Source organism: Myiozetetes cayanensis, unplaced genomic scaffold (genome assembly GCF_022539395.1).
Source record: "Myiozetetes cayanensis isolate MyiCay16 unplaced genomic scaffold, myiCay2020 scf2-11, whole genome shotgun sequence".
Taxonomy (NCBI): domain Eukaryota; kingdom Metazoa; phylum Chordata; class Aves; order Passeriformes; family Tyrannidae; genus Myiozetetes; species Myiozetetes cayanensis.
In genome coordinates, this window is record NW_026087411.1 from 61,147,116 (window position 1) to 61,165,653 (window position 18,538).

The 18,538-nt window shown below is 40.5% G+C and overlaps 1 protein-coding gene across 1 annotated transcript in view; it reads left to right on the forward strand.

Annotated features, from left to right (window-relative positions):
• Positions 1-10,102: 10,102 nt before the first annotated feature.
• THEMIS (thymocyte selection associated) overlaps positions 10,103-18,538 on the forward strand; it is a 70,605-nt gene continuing 62,169 nt past the window's right edge. Inside the window, exon 1 of the mRNA XM_050315978.1 lies at positions 10,103-10,193. Within this exon, the coding sequence (XP_050171935.1) occupies positions 10,103-10,193 (91 nt within the window). The remainder of the gene's footprint in view (positions 10,194-18,538) is intronic.

Sequence of the window (18,538 nt, forward strand, 5' to 3'; positions counted from 1 at the left end):
GGGGAGGGGCACATGCTGTCTGTGTTTACAGTCCAGCATTGCAAAATAAAAATTGAATTAGCAGATGGCCCTGGGAAAAACAGAGACTAGAATGTAACAGTTATTTTGTTGATGTACAAGTCTGCATTTTCCACAGACCTGTGTGGTCATGCAAAGACTCCTTACAGTACCATGATGTCCTGATCTTACTAGCATCTGTACTCTCACCTGATCTTTTTAACTCTTCTTCCAGTGGTCTTTGTACTTGACTGGATCCAGCAAATGGACATTGTACAGGTTTGGGGTTTCTGAATTCTTGTTTGCACTGATTTTTTTCTTTTTACTCAGCACAGGCTGAAGCAAACCAGACATAGATGGAACATGGTATTATTTCCATAATGTATTTCAACTTTTCAGCAGAAACAATTTCAAGAGGTAGTTTCAAATTTACGCTAAATAGTTGGACCAACAACGCTCTAATCTCACCTGAGCCAGGGTCAGCTGGCATCTCTGAAAGCAAGCTTCATGTTGGTTGTCATTCAAAGTGTGCTGAGTGTTTTAAGCAGAATGGCAATGACTTAATTCCAAACTGAAACAACTGAAAATGCTTTTTTGTTCCTTCCAGTGCTTGTCTGGGGTGGGGAGAAGGTGAAAAACCCTGCTCCCTTCCAATTCTTTTACAGTGCTTCCAAGTCTTTAAAGGTCTGTGGACTTAAAAACAATGTGAAACAACAGAGGAAGAACTTTGGTAAGTAATATGTTTAGGTGTGTTTGATTTGAAAAAGATTAACCCAATGATGTATGGGAAGGGGGGGAAGGTTGGTTGATTCCACAGAAGATCGTAGGTATTGAGGGAAAGAAAATAGGAGTATGTATGTGTATGTACATAGGTGTATGTACTCCAGTATGTATGGTGTAACTGGCTTTCTGTCCTGACAGTTCCTGAAATGGGCTACTGTGATTTTTAAATGAGACCTTAAAATTAACTACTAAAGGGTGTGTGGCAAAAATAACTTTCCCACACTCAGCTTTTAATAACATTACTGTAACTGGTGTCCATGTGGAAGTTGGGAGACATGCTCCTGTCTCTTTGCCGTGGTGCTGGGTTAGAACACACAGCCCAGGGACAGAAAATAATATTTTATGTATTTAAATTTATATTTATTTTCATGTTCAGAAAAACGATGCTCTGGGAAAGCCATAACTGCCCAAAATGAGGTGAGGCACCCCAAGTTACAAGCGTCTCTTGAGTCAATTGCTCTTTTTGCTACTGTTCAAGCAAGGACAGAGGACTGCCACAGGGAACAGTATTGTGATGAGTGCTTGTCATTGGGCAGGCTTGGAGGAGCAAGGGGCTCCTTTTATCTGCTATTTTTAGGAAGCTGTACCACATCCTCAGCTGCACGTTAAAACAGAAACCAGCAAATTTTCCTCAGCCTTCGTGTTTTTTTTAATCTTGAGGATTTTTTTTTCCTGTAATTCTGTTTGCTTTAATTTTATTTTATTCTGTCTTCTAGGAAGAGTTTGAGTGTTTGGATTGAATTTTATTTCCTCTTTTTTAAGTACCTTCTCTTATATGATGTATTAAATCTTCCTTGGCAAGCTCATCTTCAGCCATATTGTGTTGGTGGGTTTTGTAGGTGACCAGAAAGCAGAATTCAGAAAAAAATGAACAAAATATGTTGTTTGTAAAATGGACTATGGCATGATAACTTTGTGGATTTCATCCTCTAGCTTTGGCAAGTCTGAATTAATTTGCTGACATAATGCTACAAAAACACTTATAAATACATTCCTCAGAGAGACGTGGAGGGAGCTGTAGACTTTCATTTTTCAAAATGTATCTATCTACTTATGCTGGCTGTTTGTTAAATCTCACAATGTGCTTAGCACCAGAAGGTCCAGGATGCTGTAGTGCCCCACAGGCTCTCAGCAACCCCTGTCTTGCAGTCTCTGGCAGTATGGTGAGGGGAAGGAATGAGAAGGGTCCAACTGCTGTGCTGTATGCTTCATCCAGGAGAACATGTGCTAGGAACACATTGAAGGAGATGCCCAAGGGTCACAAATGCTCTTGGATGTCAAATAAATCTACACGCAACAAAGTGAAATCAATATGAAAGGCTGGCAGAAGGACTTTTAAACTCCAAAGTGAGAGCCCCAGGATGTTTCCTTACAGACCGTTTGAAATCTTAGATAATTTACATGAAGTTTGTGGAGAAGGACAAGGTGAAAGGGCCTTGGCTGGATCATAACATGTTCCATATTGCAAAGCTGCCTACAAGAAGAAAAGAATGCAGTGTGTGGTACTCAGTGAGTTACCACTTTGCATAAGAAGCAGTGAGATTTATTTAGCCTTGGAAACGCTGAAAAAAATAAGTAAGAAAACACTAGGTGAACATTCTGGATTTTAATAGGAGTGTTTTAATAGGAGAAGGCTAAAATACACAATAGAAAAGTTACAATAAATGCTACCTATGAGTTCTTCAAGAAAAAAATCTTTCTGCAGTCTTTTTATAGATTGTTCTGGAGAGGAGGCCCTGTGCTCTTTCCTCCTCCCCAACTGGGAAGACAGGATAATTGAATAATTTGATAAGAAAATGCATTTGTTCTCCAGCACTTTTCACAAATGAGCCTCTGAAAGCTTAGCCTCTCATAGTGGAAAGTGTGCTGCATCCTGTTAGTGATTCTCCCTGTTTGTCATAGTCTACCACACAGATGATGACTGTGGTAGACTCAGGAAAGACGCTGGCCAGCAGCCATTGAAAGTGCTGCGTTTCTCTCTTGTGTGAGGTAGAGGATGGAACATGTGCCACCACTGAGGGCATTAGAGGGGTTTTGGTGACCACACTGTTTATGTTAGTGGTACCAGGCCTGGCAGAAAAGGCAACATTCTACTATTCAAAAAGGAGGAACAAGACTGGAAAAGAAAAAGAGGGAGATGCTCATGTTTGCTTGATATGAAGCAAATGTGTGTTGCTTATACTTCTCTCAGAATTTTTTATGGCCAAACATACTGGATTCTGCATGAATATAAAAAACAACTTCTATTTAATAGCATTGAGACCCTTTCCTGAAACCAAATAATTTTATGTCTGATAAGTAAACAAAAAGCCATATGATATGAGACTGAAATAAAGGACTACTTGTATCTGTGCCTGTGATGAAACGCAGACAGGCCCCATCTCAGCTAGATTCAATACAGCCCCTAACCCACCATTCCTAGGGATGAGGAGTCATGAGGGAAGACTGAAAACTCACTGGGCACTCTCTTCTCCCATGGCTGAAACTCTGTTGAGTGCCAGCCTGAGGGTCTGGTTGCCTCTTCACATAAAATATATCTCTAGCCTCTTTATTCAAACCTTGGTTTTCCCACAGCTTTCTTTTCCAAATTCCTTTATATATGTTCAGTCTGACTGTGTATTTAAAAAAAAAAAAAAAGCTGACCAAAAAAAATCCAAGAAAGAAGTCCACTAATCACTGATATCTTTATACTGCTTTTCCTTATGAGCAAGCAACAGACACCTGGAACAAGACCATAGATTCAAATCACTGAGGCAGCAAACACACCTAAGCTTTTGTGTGGTAAATTATAATGATAACTAAAATGCCTTGCAGCAGGGTACTATGAATACCTTGGGAAAGGTATGAAATTAAAATCAATTTAACTGATATATTAGCAAGTGCTAACTGCATTTTATATGCAGCCTTTGTTCCTTAATGAAGCATAGTTTTCCTGCAGAAACAATTTGTTTTTAAATTCAACTTCATACATAGATTGAAAGTATTTACAATTAAGTTTGTCCTTTCTGTGTACCTTTTAGAGAGGTTCCCACTAAGAAAGAGAGAAAGAGAGAGAGAGAGAAAGAGAGAAAGAGAGAAAGAAAGAGAGAAAGAAAGAGAGAAAGAAAGAAAGAAAGAAAGAAAGAAAGAAAGAAAGAAAGAAAGAAAGAAAGAGAGAGAGAAAGAAAGAAAGAAAGAAAGAAAGAAAGAAAGAAAGAAAGAAAGAAAGAAAGAAAGAAAGAAAGAAAGAGAAAGAAAGAAAGAAAGAAAGAGAAAGAAAGAAAGAGAAAGAAAGAAAGAAAGAAAGAAAGAAAGAAAGAAAGAAAGAAAAGAAAGAAAGAGGAATGCAGAATGCTTGGGTTTCTATGTATTTTAAAATGACAGGTGGTATTTCAGTTCCAATAAAAATGAGTAAATACATTCAGTGCAATCAATTCATCATTAGTTTGAAAGTCAGACAAGTCTGTCATTTAAGATAAATATTAAGGATGACAAAAAACTTCAGGTAACCATTATTAAGCTAAATATTTTGTTGATTTCTTTTACTGGCTGTGTAGGCTAAACTGTGGTTTCTAATGCTCACATGAAAAGGAGTTATTAGTGCTTGTTCTTCCAGTAATGTAGATATTAGGGAGGTAAGGAGTGTGAGATGACAGTTTTCATTCTAGTTCTGTTAAAGCGCTTTGCTGTCATGAAAAGTCGAAGTGTTTTGCTTCACTTCTACAGAAAATTGACAGTTGATAGGTGAAACTTCAGGAATAATTAGGGAAAGTAGATATGTAAATTCCATTGGGGAAATCAATCTTTAACAAATATATTTAAATTAATTCATTGTCCTTTTCTTTGAACAGTGGCAAATAGTGGGTGCAAAAAAATTGCTTTGGATTTCTTTAACAGTATCTAGAAACCCACATTGCCTCTTTAAAAATAAATTACTAGCACACCCCACTCAAGAAATCACAAAGGGAGAGAGTGATATTTGAAATTAATTCAAAAATTTCTCCAACATGTCTCCAGCTGTCAAAAATGCATTGAAGATATGCCAAACGTATTTCAAAACACTTTATGTAATTTGAAGATATCTCAAGTAATTTTTACTCCCAAAGTAGATCTTTAATGGACCCATAATTCTCCCTAAAACTGTGGGATGTCTTTTTATTTAAGTCCCTCCCATCTTCTGTCTTTCCCCACAAAAACAAACAAATAAACAAACAAAAAATAAACAACAATCCACAAAAACCAGATAGATAAGGAAATCTGCCAAGCTGTTTGGGTCTGACTTTTTTCTTTTTCTTGGTTTATTTTTTTGGAGAGAGTAAAAATTAGTTCTGTAGTGAGAGCGCTTAGGCTGGGCTGTGAGGAACTGTACTCAAGGCCCACATAGCCCTGGATATGTTGTAAGTTCTCTGCTTTGAGTCTACTCCAATAAAATGATGCCACAAATTGAGTATATGGAAGATAGAAACCAAATATGCTGAATATTTACTGAGCTATTGGAACACTGAGGGTGTCTGAATAGGTTTTATAGTGTGGTACCATGCATAGAGAGGTGAATATTTCCACTAGAATAGTGAGTTCACATTCTGTACTGTCAAATAAAAAGTGGTTACACTAACTGAGGGTCACCTGGTTGGCCCATTTTGTATAAACAGTCATTTTGACAGATGCTTCTTTGTACTGGAAAGGCCTAGAAATCCTACTGTATTAAACATTTGCATTCTGCTTTATCTTCAAAATACCTTATAAACACTTCAGTATCAATCTTCTTAATATATTTATAAAGACAGGTAGCATTAATACCTGTCAATAGATGGGGGAATTTTTAGCTTTATAGTCTGTACTCTCAAGGCTATTTTTATCTTTAAGTCTATACTAGCATAGAGCTTAGAAATCTCAGTGTCCTTTCCTCTGTTGCTGAACAAAACACTGGCAGAGCTGCCTGTCTATGCTGCACCTGAATCTTTCAGGGGTTTGGGTGTTCAATTCATACACAGTGCTAACACTTCAAATGTATTTATTAGGACCATGATTCTAATTACGCTTACCAACAGTTCGAGAGAGATTTCTGGAGATACATTTCCTGTAGTTTACTGATGTATGCAAAGCCATTGCTCTTTGTTGAAGAAACTTTGGAAAACTTCATGTCAATATTCTTTGCAAGACTGTTACTTAAAATGCCATTATCAGCAAGGTTTTTATATGGCAAGGCACAATCAGCTGAAAGCCATAACTCCTCCTTATTAAGAATCCACTTCAACCTCTGTTAAAATCAATGAAAAGATCTTTCTGACTCCAGCAGGTACAGAATTGCTCAATAAAATGTAGAAAATGCCCACAGGTTATTATTGTTCAGTCTATAAAAAGTCAGCCAAAAACTTACTATTTTTCAAAATGTAATGTGTGTACATGTGCTTCAATTCTTTTAAAAACACTGGGGGATCCTGGTTCTTCAATAGACCATTCACTGGAGTCAAACATTGGCAAACAACCCTCTGGGCTCAGGAGCTTTTACTGACAGCCTTTTGTTCATACCTGCTAAGCCATTTAAATTTCATAGGACAAGCATGTCTAAGATCTCTCTGCAGAACTGTAAGGAAACGTCAAAGAACCCAAAAGGTAGTTCCTGAAAATATAAAGGAATGTTCACAATAAAATCACAGAGCACTAAACCCAAGATTTTAAAACCAGGAGCCATCACAATTCACAGGGGTGACCAACTGCTTTGTGAAGGTCTTAGGATTTTCACCATGATCATTTTTATACCAAGTCCAAGGAACCTGGAGCAGAGCAAGATTATAGCTTTATAAAGATAGATTTTATCTTTATCTGTGGGCTTCAGCTGATGGTGAAGCAGTATAAAATTCTGTGGGAAATTATCCTTGCTTTTTAACATGGCTCCTAATTTTAAATTCCAACAGGATCTTTCTGTGCCTTTGTCTACAGAATTGAAAAGTCCTGTACCCAAAGTGACTCATTCTAAGGGCAGTATGAGCAGAGGCTGTCCATGGAAGTAGGAATGTTTAAAAAAAAAAAAAAAACAAAACCAAAAAAAAACAACAAACAAAAAACCCACAAACAAAACAACAAAAAAAACCCTACAACTTTTTGTGGTCATTGAAATATTCTGTGCAATGAGTGCTTTATATTTTCAGGTGAAGTTATAAGCAATTGTTGGAGTCACATAAATGTTAGGCTAACAAAGCTAGGTTTCTTTAGAAGGAAGGATTTCAGTGCTTAAGAGCTGATCATCTTTGGCTTTAAGGGGGAATTAATCCCATTCACCCATGCATACCAAAAAAGCAGACAAAGCTTGTACACAAAGATCCACACACCGTGTTGTAACTCATGTTACAACAGCTCATGTTTCAACTAGGTCTTTAGCCTATTCAGCCCCTGTCTCTCCAGGACTAATCCAGGTGTACCATTGTAGAGGTTAGATTTTTTTCTTATGTTGGGGACAGCTTGCTCTAGCTGCCGAAATCATCATCTTACATCCCAAGGGCCATTGGAAGTTCAATGTTGTGCTTCTTGGGTGGATTGCACGAAACCTGAGCACAGTGTAGACATACATTTTTCAGCAGCATGACCCAATCTTCAGTATTGAAACTTGGACAAAGCAAAAGGAACTTTTCTAAATCAAGATCCTCCTAAGAATTTAGTCTGCAATACAATAATCTTCCAAAATGGTTCCTTATTTCCAGCAGTCCATGGTGATAATGTGATGATTTTCAACTCTGGGATCAAGGATGTTTTGGAGATGGCAAAATATTTTCCTCTGCACTTGGCATTGCACATCAAACTGGAACAAGCTCCTGCAGAATATTTGGGAGAGCAGATCAGTGGTCCTCATTTACCAGTCTGTGTGTTAGCAGAGATGGGGACTCATCTGATAACATGTGACCACTGGGTAGCATATCTGATTTAAATTGCAGTCTCAGACAAGCGCATATATAGTTCCTTTATTGCAACTTAGATGGTTGGTTTTGTTAGGTTATGTGATAAAAAACTGGTCTCTGCACATACAGAGAAGCAGAGAGGAACAATAAAGGGTGGGGGAACCCCAGAGGTATTTCCATGGTATTTCCAGGTACATTACAGGAGAGCCATCAGCGCACCCTGAGGCTCATTTTCCCACTGAGGCATGAGGCTCTGGGCCCTGAGAGCTACTTGCATGCCCCAGTGACAGCAGGATCAGAGGTCAGTTACTGGGTGGATTGTGCCTAAGTCCAGCTACTGCAGGGACATATATATATGTATGTATGTATGTATGTATTTCCCACTAGTACATCAATCAGCCAGAGAGGGGAACAGAATGAGGCTGTTTGTGCTTGCTGTGGTTTCTGTCTAGGTTGATCTGTGTGTCTGGCAGTGTACTTATGTGTATAGGTGCTGTGTATGTCTGTGTGAATGTCTGTGCCTATTTGGAACACATGCTTCTGGTTGGCCATGAGAGCACAGAGTTGCAGCTGACTTCTTCGTGCTGTTAGCTGCTGGATTCACCAACATAAAAACCGGTTTTGTGCTGAATTTTTCTTGTATGAAATCCATGTCTGTTTTTTGAAAGCCTTTATTAATTTGTATGTGCATTTGCCATTCATGTTAGATGTTCTTTTGTGGTGTTGTTCCTGGCAGTCTTATCAAAGTGAAGAGCCAAATACAAGTGAATTGAGGAACTGTAGAAATAGCTTTAGGGATTCTTTATCCATAGACCAAAACAACGTGGACAGGTAAAGTTCAGTTGCTGGCACTGACACAATACATCACAGCCCTGGGAGCTGGTACCAAGAAAATTGGCTTTGATTTCCTAGAATTACACATAATCTTTAAACATACAAAGATGTCCCACTGAAAAAAATGAAACCACTCATACATTTCAATGCTTTGTACCTGTAAGAACAAATTTTTTACAATGTGGGTCTTTTGATTACCACTGAATGCATGTGATTTCCCCAGCTCTTTACCAAGTCAATTATATTTGTTTAATTTCAAATGCATTTTGTTGGTAGGGGAGAGTAAGGAATCCACTGTATTAAAATAGTTGATGAGTGGTTGGCTGTGCATATTCTCTAGTTTGGCTTTTACTAATACCTGTCACTCCTAGATCCAAAGTCCTGTGATTGCTCTGCACCTGCAGGCTCCCCACTTAGAAAACCTATTTCATGTTCTCTGGATAAATATTTGTTAAGACTGAGGTAAGAAACTCTTCAAACTCCATAGTTAGCGTGGCAGCTCAAAGGCCTGTGCACCCACAATAAAAATTGGGAAGTTTAATATGTGAAAGTTTTAATGTGTAATATTGTCTCCTGCAAAATATTACATACTGGTGAAATGAAGCTAGTAAGCCTTTAGAAAATAAATGGCTGATTATCTTGCTCACTGTTTTGTCACAATATCATGCTTTCAACTTTCCCTGACCTCTCAGGAAGACAGGAGAACAGTGTAAGGGAACATGAAATCACAGTCACTTCAGCTTTCCTCATGATCTGAGTCTGCTGCTTATTTACTACGGCCTTGTTCTTCAGACAAGTGCTCTGGCAATAAAATACTTGATCAAGCTCAGAACAGCAGAGTTGGAACCAGTGCTGGGGGTTTGTCATCATAGCAGTCTGATTTTCACTTGGTGCTGGGCAGTAGTCTCTTAAAATTCCTTCCCAGTTGCAGCATCTCAAATTCAAATTCTCACAAATCACTGTTGGCCATTTTGCATAACAGCATTGTCTCTCAATGTCCATTTACATGATGAAGTTATTTGTATTCTATTTGTATGTCTTAAATCCAGACAAAATATTTAAGACGGCAAAATGGTTTATTTCTTTTCTTCAAAAGCTGTTTATAGTTTTGAAGTGTACAAATATTAAAATACTTTGCCATGCTCCAAGGGAAAAAAAACACCCCACACAACAAAACAACAAAACCCCATCCAGACATGGTGTTATTCTCCCACTTTAGGCCGGGATGATATTCAGTATCTTCTTTTCGCAGGTTCAATAACCATCACTGGACAAACGAAGTTTTGTAGCAGATCACCCTGCCCCCTCCGAAGCCCAGTACCCAGAGCAACTCCCCTCCTTCTCCTTCTCCCAGCCTGGCACGGACCCCGGGTGGCTGTGGGCATCCCAGCCTGGTAACGGGACCACTAGTTGCCTCGCCCCAGCTGCACCCATGGGAGGAAGCAGCCACAGAGGGAAGGAAGCAGAAGTACCTCCCCGTGCCACTCCTCCCCTCCCCCAGAGAGCCCCGAGCGCTCCCGAGCACAGCATGCACCAGGCTACAAGGGTTATTGCCTCGAAAGCTTCTCGCTGGTCTTCACGTGCCAAGCCCACATGCTGCCTTGCTGCGGACCATGGCCTCTACCCTGGAGAAGTTCATTCATTCTCTGGACCCCAGAGCCCTTCCCAGGGTCCTCGAAATCCAGTCAGGCGTCTATTTCCAAGGTGAGCATCGAGTGCTTTCTGTCAGGGCTTTGCAAGTCTCTATTTGACGTCAGGCCCCCCACTTCTGACGAGAATGTGGGGGAGGCAGAGGGAAGATCCTGATGGAGTTGTCTCCTAGCAGTTTCCCAGTTTTCACTTTGAAGAACGAGTGTTTGATCAATAGCTTTGAAAATGTTTTTGGTAGGGTGTGCATTTGGTCTTCTCGCTGGTAGTGAAGAAGAAAATGTAATTAGTCCTCATTGTATACTGGAAAGAGTAGTGAAATGAGATATGAATTTGCTTTGCTCTTACACAGAGCCATCAATCCAGCAACAACAAATCACTTCACAGAGTTTATTTGATTAAAGCCAGCTTGCACTTCTAGGGCTGCCATGGAGAGGTGCTCTCTGGCTCAGGCAGTCTGGAAAGTAACCGTGAGAGACCATAAGGTTATTCTCAAGTTCTCTTCTGCATTTGGAGACATTTCAGGTGGTGCAATAATACAAAGTGGTGGGTATGAGCAACACAGGTGAAATATTTTACTGGGTTTTCCTGCTGCAGATCTTTTTTATGGTGTTTTTAGTGCTGGGCTCCGCTTGCACACAAAACACAGTGGAAAGGCGAGGCTTGCATTGGAAGGAAAAATCCTTCTCTTGGTCAGGGCATGGGCTTTGTTCCACGACAGTGAAAACATCATGTCAAGCTCATGTATCAGTCTAGGAAAAGAAAATTACCTCTATGCCACTGCAGGGGAAAACTTGGGCTCCAGCTAAAGAAAACAGAGAGTGTTTTGTGACATGAGCTGAAGTCTGACTCAGCTTCAGCCAAATACTCACTTCAGGATCCACAATATCTATCTTTACACCAATCTCAAAATCCCCATGCTGGTCCTTAGTAGGAGGAGACAGGAGGTGGCCATGGAATGCCTGAGCAGCAATCAGTAGCTGTGGCTGGAGTGGGTGATTATTCCCTCTGTGAGAACAGCCTCTTGGGGCAGAAAGAAAATGGAAAAGAGCATACTGAATCTGTGATGGTAGTGTACTGTCCATCTTGCAAGTGGTCCTGCTTGCCCATCCTGGCTGCTCTGGAAGCTGCCTAGGACCTGTACAGCATTAGGAGGGGATGCTATGTACTCTAAAGACGCAGGAAGATTTGCATTAGAAAGTGTGCTGCTCCTATACCTTTTTTGGTCTTCAGCAGCACCACCTCTTCCTGTCCTCTGCTCCTGATGGCTTCTCAGCTGTACTCATACATGTTCCACCAGTAGAGTAGATGTAGCATTAGTGTAGGTGCATGTGTCTCCTTGTGTCTCTTGCTTAAAACAATGTGTGAGACTGATACAGATATTCTACTTGGCTCCTTCCCCTCACAGTCAACATATTTCAAGAATACTTGTAAGTACCTAGAACTCCAATATACTGTAGCACACTTGTGTCGGTTCCTTTTCTTCCTTGCTTCAGAGGAAGTTTGAGATGATCGAGACACTTGGTGCCTGATAGGCTTGCAGGATCTAAGGCTACAAAAGATCTTCTCAGGCCAGACCCTCTCTTCCTCTCTACTCCCTCCATGAGCTCTCTGTCCCTGTCAGCTCTCTCCTGAATATTTTGCTCCTTTCTGTACCTGGCAGCAGGGGTGAACACACTGTTCTGTGATTGCATTGTGATTTATGTTGCATTTTCTGGAGCAAGAGTAGTGCTTCAAAGAGAGTCTGAAGTCACTCCTGTTATATTGCTAAACAGGAGAATGAAGCACTTCAAGTTTCCATTAGGGCAGCCATTCTCCAGTCTTTCCTCAGGCAGATCCTCCCACTCCCACGACAACCTTTTTGATCTCTCTTACCCCATGCAGTACAGCAGCAATCACAGTGTGCGTAATGGCAGGTCCATCAGCAGGGAACATGGGTTTATTACTCTGGTTGCAGGGACCAAATCTGAGCGTTTGTGCATTGATTGTAGTAGCTCCCAAACGGCTACACAGTCAGCCTGGTCAGCTGAGTGGTTTTATGGAGTGGGATTTTCCCAATCTGTAATCATTCTCAGCACAGCACGCTGATAGTAAAGGAGAAGATCTATTTCTAAAGCATTACATATGATTGTTTGATCAATAACAAGGCATAATTAATTTTCCTGTGGAAGAATTTAAAATAGCAATAATGTGTATATATGTAAATGTTAATGTATATTCTCTTGACAACCCCTGAAAAAAAAGGCAAGGTTTCTTAATGTCAGCTTAACCAGGTACACAGAATGGCTAATGGAGTAAACAGTAGTCTACTAAATCCATTAGAGCTGTAACATCAAAGTTGTAGCAGCCAACCAAAGAAGGCTACCAGCAAGCTATGTGGTAAGAAGACAGCAAGTGTAATTAATTTACAGTTCTGTAGTGCCTTGTGTGCTGTAGGGATTAAACTCTCCATTTACTCTATCTGTAAGCAGCGTTTTTCACACACTACACTTAGGTCTAATGATTTTACAAATTGCAAATTAGCCTTGTGGTTCTTGACAGATTTTCAGGTCCTCTGAAAGCATAAAGAAAGCATAGTGCTTTGTAAAGATGGATGTATCTTTTTCCATGTGGTAAGGCACTTTTCTTAGAAACTACAAAGTCAGGCTTCAGGGAAAGAGTGCAAATTTGCTTGCCTTGGGCAAGGTAGCATCTCTGAAAGAATCCATTCTGCCTTTATATCCCTGTTATACCAAATATAATATAGGTCTCTGCTTTCGGACCCAAGCCTGCCTGCTACCATTCCTGATGGGGAGTAAGTAGAAAACATATGCTATGTGCACTCATTCTACCATTAGTCACTTTACTAGCCTATAAAAAATTATGTTCCTGCTAGTAGTAGTGGAATGTTATGTATTTAACTTTAGTTCTCCAAACTGCAAATGAGCAGGACTTTATAGACTCTGCTTCCATCCCAAATACTTTCAACTAGAAAAGCTATGGGCAACTTTTGCTGTTGGTAGTGAACACTATGAACTAGACACCTTTCTGAGGAAGTTCTGCTTCTGTTCACATCTCTGTTCCTGGCCTGAAGCAGGGGGAATGTTTTCCTTGGGATGATATCAGTGGTTTTCATGCTGGCACCTTGACCTTGGGGTTGTTTGAAACATTACCAGTTTGCCTCTAGGCATGACACCAAGGTCTGAGGAGGTTGTTCATACAACTCCTTTGCCTCCAGCCATGTGTGCGTGCATGGTCAGAGCCCCAACCTGCAGTCATCAGCTACCATCGTCCAACACTGTCCAGAGTCAGGAACACGAGGTATTAGTAATAGCCCTGAATTCTTCTGAAGTGATTTTCATTCATCATTCTCAAAAAACCATACAGAAGTAGAGAAATTACTGCCATCCCTGGTTTGAAAACAGAAACCCCGGTGAAAGGGATGCCTGTTGGGACAGTTATTTTGGACTCTGCAGTCATAATGCCATTGCTGCGGAAACTGGACTGTAGTGTTGAATCTCTGAAGGGAATAGGAAAGCTGATTATAAAATGAGAGCAAGTCTGCCAGATACAAATAACTTAGTAATCAGCACTGATTAGAAAGAACTGCAGTGCAAACTGAAGTACATGACAATTTAATAGCTCATTAAAATATGTTATTAAAAAAATTAAACTGCTGAAACTCCATTGGGAACTGATTTGATTGATCGACTATCTTTCTTTGAACATTTTAGTAAATATTGATACTTAGTGAGGTAAGTACTGTCTGACCACTGATTTTTACAGAAAGCATGCAAGTGTGGGCTTTCATCTTCATGTTGCAAAAATTATGTCTGTTTTAATACCGATATAATTATTTTATGGGTAATTGAATTTAATATTCTTCAGGCTTAATTTAACCAGTGGCAGAACAGTAAAAAGTGTCAAACTTTAATTGTGAAAAATGTAGAACTGCTCAAGGCACCTATTCTGTTGGTGTTTCCTGTCATTAGCCCACCCACAACCTTCCCATTCTTGCTCTGTCTAAACAGAAACCCCACACTGGCTCTTTTTTATTCCCCTAAACTAAATACACACATCAGTGATGGTATTCTGCCAGTCCCCCAGGGAAATTACCAGAGTGCAGGGGAAATTGCCAGAGTGCAGGGAGAGTTGGTAGCTCTGCTCTGCAGTTCAGCTGTGTGAAAGCAGCATGTGCGTTGTCTAAATTGCAGTTCCAGGACACTCCCTCTTTTCAATGGACCTGTGAAACAGATTGGGAAACCCTATGCTTCCTGCTCTTTCTCTGAGGAGAAACCAGCAGCTTCTTCCTCTGCAGGCTGGGCGTGCAGTGAAGCAGCATGCTGTAGCTGTGGTGCTCCACTCTCTGGGGTTCTGGGAAGTGCCAGATCTCTCTGTAGGGGGAGAAAATGTTGGGAAGAGGCAATTGTGGGGTCACATATACATCCTTGGTTAGTGCCCTTCCAGACCTAAGGGATCTAAAGATTCTCAGATTGCCAGGTGAGGATCCGTCCTCTGGGCAGCTGCTTCACACTCTCTGACAGCTACATGAGAGGCAATGCCAGACAAAACCCTTTGAGATTTTCTCCTTCTTTGCTACATGTGAATAGTTCCATTTCAGAAGTCACTTTGGTGAACTATGAAGAATATGAACGTGCTTAGGCTCACGGTTCCTCTTGCTGACTGTGTATCCACACTCGCTCTCTATCTCTGCAGTTTCAATTTCACTCTCTCTGCTCCTGTGACTGGGAAACAACACCTTTCCAGCATACGCTTCTGCAAGCCTTTCAGGCAAGTGATCAGTTCTGCTGGCCATCAGCAGGGTGCTGGAACCCAGTGCAAAAAGTCTTCTTAACCCTGTAGCTGTAGCTAGGCAAACTGAACATAAGGGGAATCCTTGTCTATCAAGTCTCAGCTGCCCCAAGTCCTAATTTAGACAAGAAATCACTCTCAGCACTAACATAAATTGATCACGTACAATAGAATGTTTTTTTTACCATTTCTAAGTCAACCTAGAGGGAACAAATCCTGCTCCCTTGTCAAGTGTGATAAGCTGATGCACTTGATGAAGGCTAGGATATGCAGTCTGTAATCTGTATGAATAAAATAAGCAAGCTGCCTCTTCAGGATTAACAAAGCTACTTTTTCTTATAAAAAGCAACATGATAATTTAAAATAGAGGCTAAAGCATGGACAGGTTTGATGAAGATAAGGATTTTGTTTCTTAGAGGTGGAGTATCATTAAAAATGATCTGTGCATTTACAGGGTGGACTCTCAGTTGCACATGGAATCAGTGAAATTTGTGGTACAGTGTTTGCACTTACTGATTTGTCTCATTTTTTTTTAACAGAGATAGAAGTCAAACCATCTGTAAAAATGGAAGGGTATTTTCCCTTGAACAGAGTTGTTTCCATTCCTCTTGATTGAGCAATTACGAGCAAGAGCCCTAGGTACAGCCAGAGTAACAGATAGTTCGGATTCTCTTTTGTGGTCAGTAGTCGGAACATGTTGGTAAATTTTCTCTATTAATATGTACCACCAAAACTCTCCTGGTCTTGTTCAAGCTGCTTCAAAAGTAGGTTTTATTCCAAACAAGAGAGAAAATGTCCTTCAGTGAATGCAATGTGAGAACAAACCCTGACTTTTATGGGTCGAATATTGGTCCCTTTATTCGTGCTACTGCCCTCAATGGAATGACTCATTCAGACACAGTGAGAAAAATCTGTGTAGCTTCACTCAGGGTGAAGCTGTTTCAAGGATTTCTTTTGTAGATATTTTCTTTCCATGACATTCAGTTTTGAACCTCCCTGTTGATGGCACAGGAGGTAGGCAGAATACCCAAATTGCTTTATTTGTCTCAACGCAGGGGTCAACCCCTTGTCTTGGCTTGCCAAAGCTCCCTCAGTGTGCTGGTTTCCTGTAGCAAAGAGGGCTCTCCAGCTGTCATTGCACTTGAGCCTCCAAAGGATGTAAGGAGGAGGTCTGCAGCAGGATCTGTTTCCCTTCCTATGAGCCTATAAAAAGCCTATAAAAATATCAAGACAATTTTCACAAACTCATCCTCTGGGAAAATGATGGGACAACTATATTAAATGCATTGGAGGGAAGATTCTGCGATAAACATCCTTTGATACACAAGCTCATGACCCCACACTGTTTGAGTCACAGGTCTTTAGTGGGGTAATTTTTCCTTCGAGTGCCAGGTGATCTTTCAGTGAAGGAACATGGCATTTGCCCAGGTCCACTGTTTCTGGTTAGCTCTCTTGGACACATGGTAATGGCACAAGGGGAAGCATGCTGTGATATCAGTAGGGGAAGATACTTAAACATGTTTCCAGTTCTGGCTTGCACCTGTGAAGTGCTCAACCCTGAGCACTGATCCTGCAACTTAATTTAAGCAACCTTCTTAATCCTAGTCCAACAAAACACAGTTTTTCTGTTAAACATACACATCAATAAACATACTTTAATTCTAAGTAGTTTTTTTCTGCAAAGAAAATTAATAAAATTAAATAAATCATGAACAGCTAAAGCAGTGACTAATGCTGTTCAAAAGCAGATTCAGGAATTCTCCTCATTACTGCAGTATTTTCAACTCATGTGGGTAAACCCAAATAAAAGGTCAAAGAAACTGTATTGGTGAGCTGTGGTTTCCCTTGCTCTTTCTATTATAGTGGATGCTGCATGCAGTAAAGCTCCACTGCTACACGCAGAGCATGAGTCCTCTGGATAGATGAAAATCGTAAGAAAGTATTTATTAAAAAAGAAAGGCCATAAACCTATCAGGAGAGGAATAAATCAGAAACTACTGGAGTAATTTTTTAAAAAAGTTCTTTATGATTGAAATGACTTAAAGCATTTGACATTTGAAGTTTGACATTATATGGCAAAAGATAAATCTTACAGCTTTTGTTTTTTGGTGGTTTCATGTTGGCAAAAATCAGACCATTTGCAGCCTAAGAAGGCATGATCAAGATAAGATGCATCTTTGCATAGAGCCTTTTGAAGGATTTTTGTCCCAAACGGACCAAACCTGAAGGTTTTTATTGCATGGAACATGTTAAAGAGAGAAGAGCTATTAGAAAGCCCAGTAAGTTGCTCTGTCACTTGACAAAGGGTCTTCCACTCAAATTCACACTGCCTTCATGACTGCTGCTATCCTTGGGCCTCTGGAGTACCCTGTGGGCACAGGAGAGCTGGGCTCACCCACTCTTCTTGGGGGCACCTTCTGAGGATAGGAAGGGAAGGGTGGATAAAAGCCATACTTTATACTGTTTGCAGCCACTCTCACAACCTGGAGTTAGAGAGAAGGTGGGGCATGCTTCCTTCTTTGCCTGACTTGTACATATGCTTTTCAGTCTCTTCCCTGCAAGATGGTAGTTTATTTGAGCTTATTCGGGAAAATCCAGCATGCTGATGAGCATCTTTGGTACTCAGGAGGTATGTCACTGGAAAAAAGAAAAGCCAACTAACTCACCATCAGGAATTGTTTACTTTTTCTCTGCTTAATCAGAGTATAAATTTATTAAAATTACTAAGCAAAACTCTTCTCCACACAACTTTAAAATAGATTTCTTTTCTTGCCATAGAGCATAAACTCTGAACTAGCTCTCAAATAATGCCCGTAAAGAATGATATCTTTTTTATTGACACTAATTATAGATACATTATGCCCTTCATATTACTTTGGGAGCCTGCAGCAGCCTTAATAAAACTGCGATTTCAGCTGAGCTATGTCGTAGGGGAAAGCAGGCTATTGTAATTCTGGCTGAATGGTTGCAACAGGAGATTGAGCTTTTATGTGAAAGCAGAACCATTTCACCAGCCCCCGAAACAGTCACCTCTGATCAGGGGAGACAGCACCCATATGGGCAACTGATGACAACTTAATAGTGGAGAAAGGAGCCCTGGGAAAAGGACATGGGGACAAAGTTCTATTCTTTCAGGACATGTAGGGAGATCTTTCATCTCTCTGCTAAGCAGCCAGGTTCTCAGTTCTTTGGATCTTCTTTCAAAGACTGCTCAGCCTGCCAGCTGCAATGAATTCAGTAAGTGCTACTGAGAGATGAAAGGGAGAATTTTTTCCTTCAAGGATTCAAACTCGTGGGGCTAGGGAGTCAATGCCTAGTGTTAGGCCTCCAAAGTTATTGGATTTTGTTAAGAATAAAAGCTTGGTCTTTGTTAAAAAAAAAAAAAAAAGAGAGAGAGAAAGAAAAAGACAAAAGAAAAAAAGAGCAGGATACTTGGAAGTGCTTAGCAGCACCCTGTAGCAGACAGACAGTGAGACTGGGAGTCAGCCAACCTGGGCTTGAGCTTTAGCCCTGCTGAATAATCCTCTGTGCCACCTTAGTCAAGCCTTTTGTTTTGCCTGCATTTCTCTCCGTGGCCCTCCGTGCTAAACTGCCCAGAGTTATGTGATGAA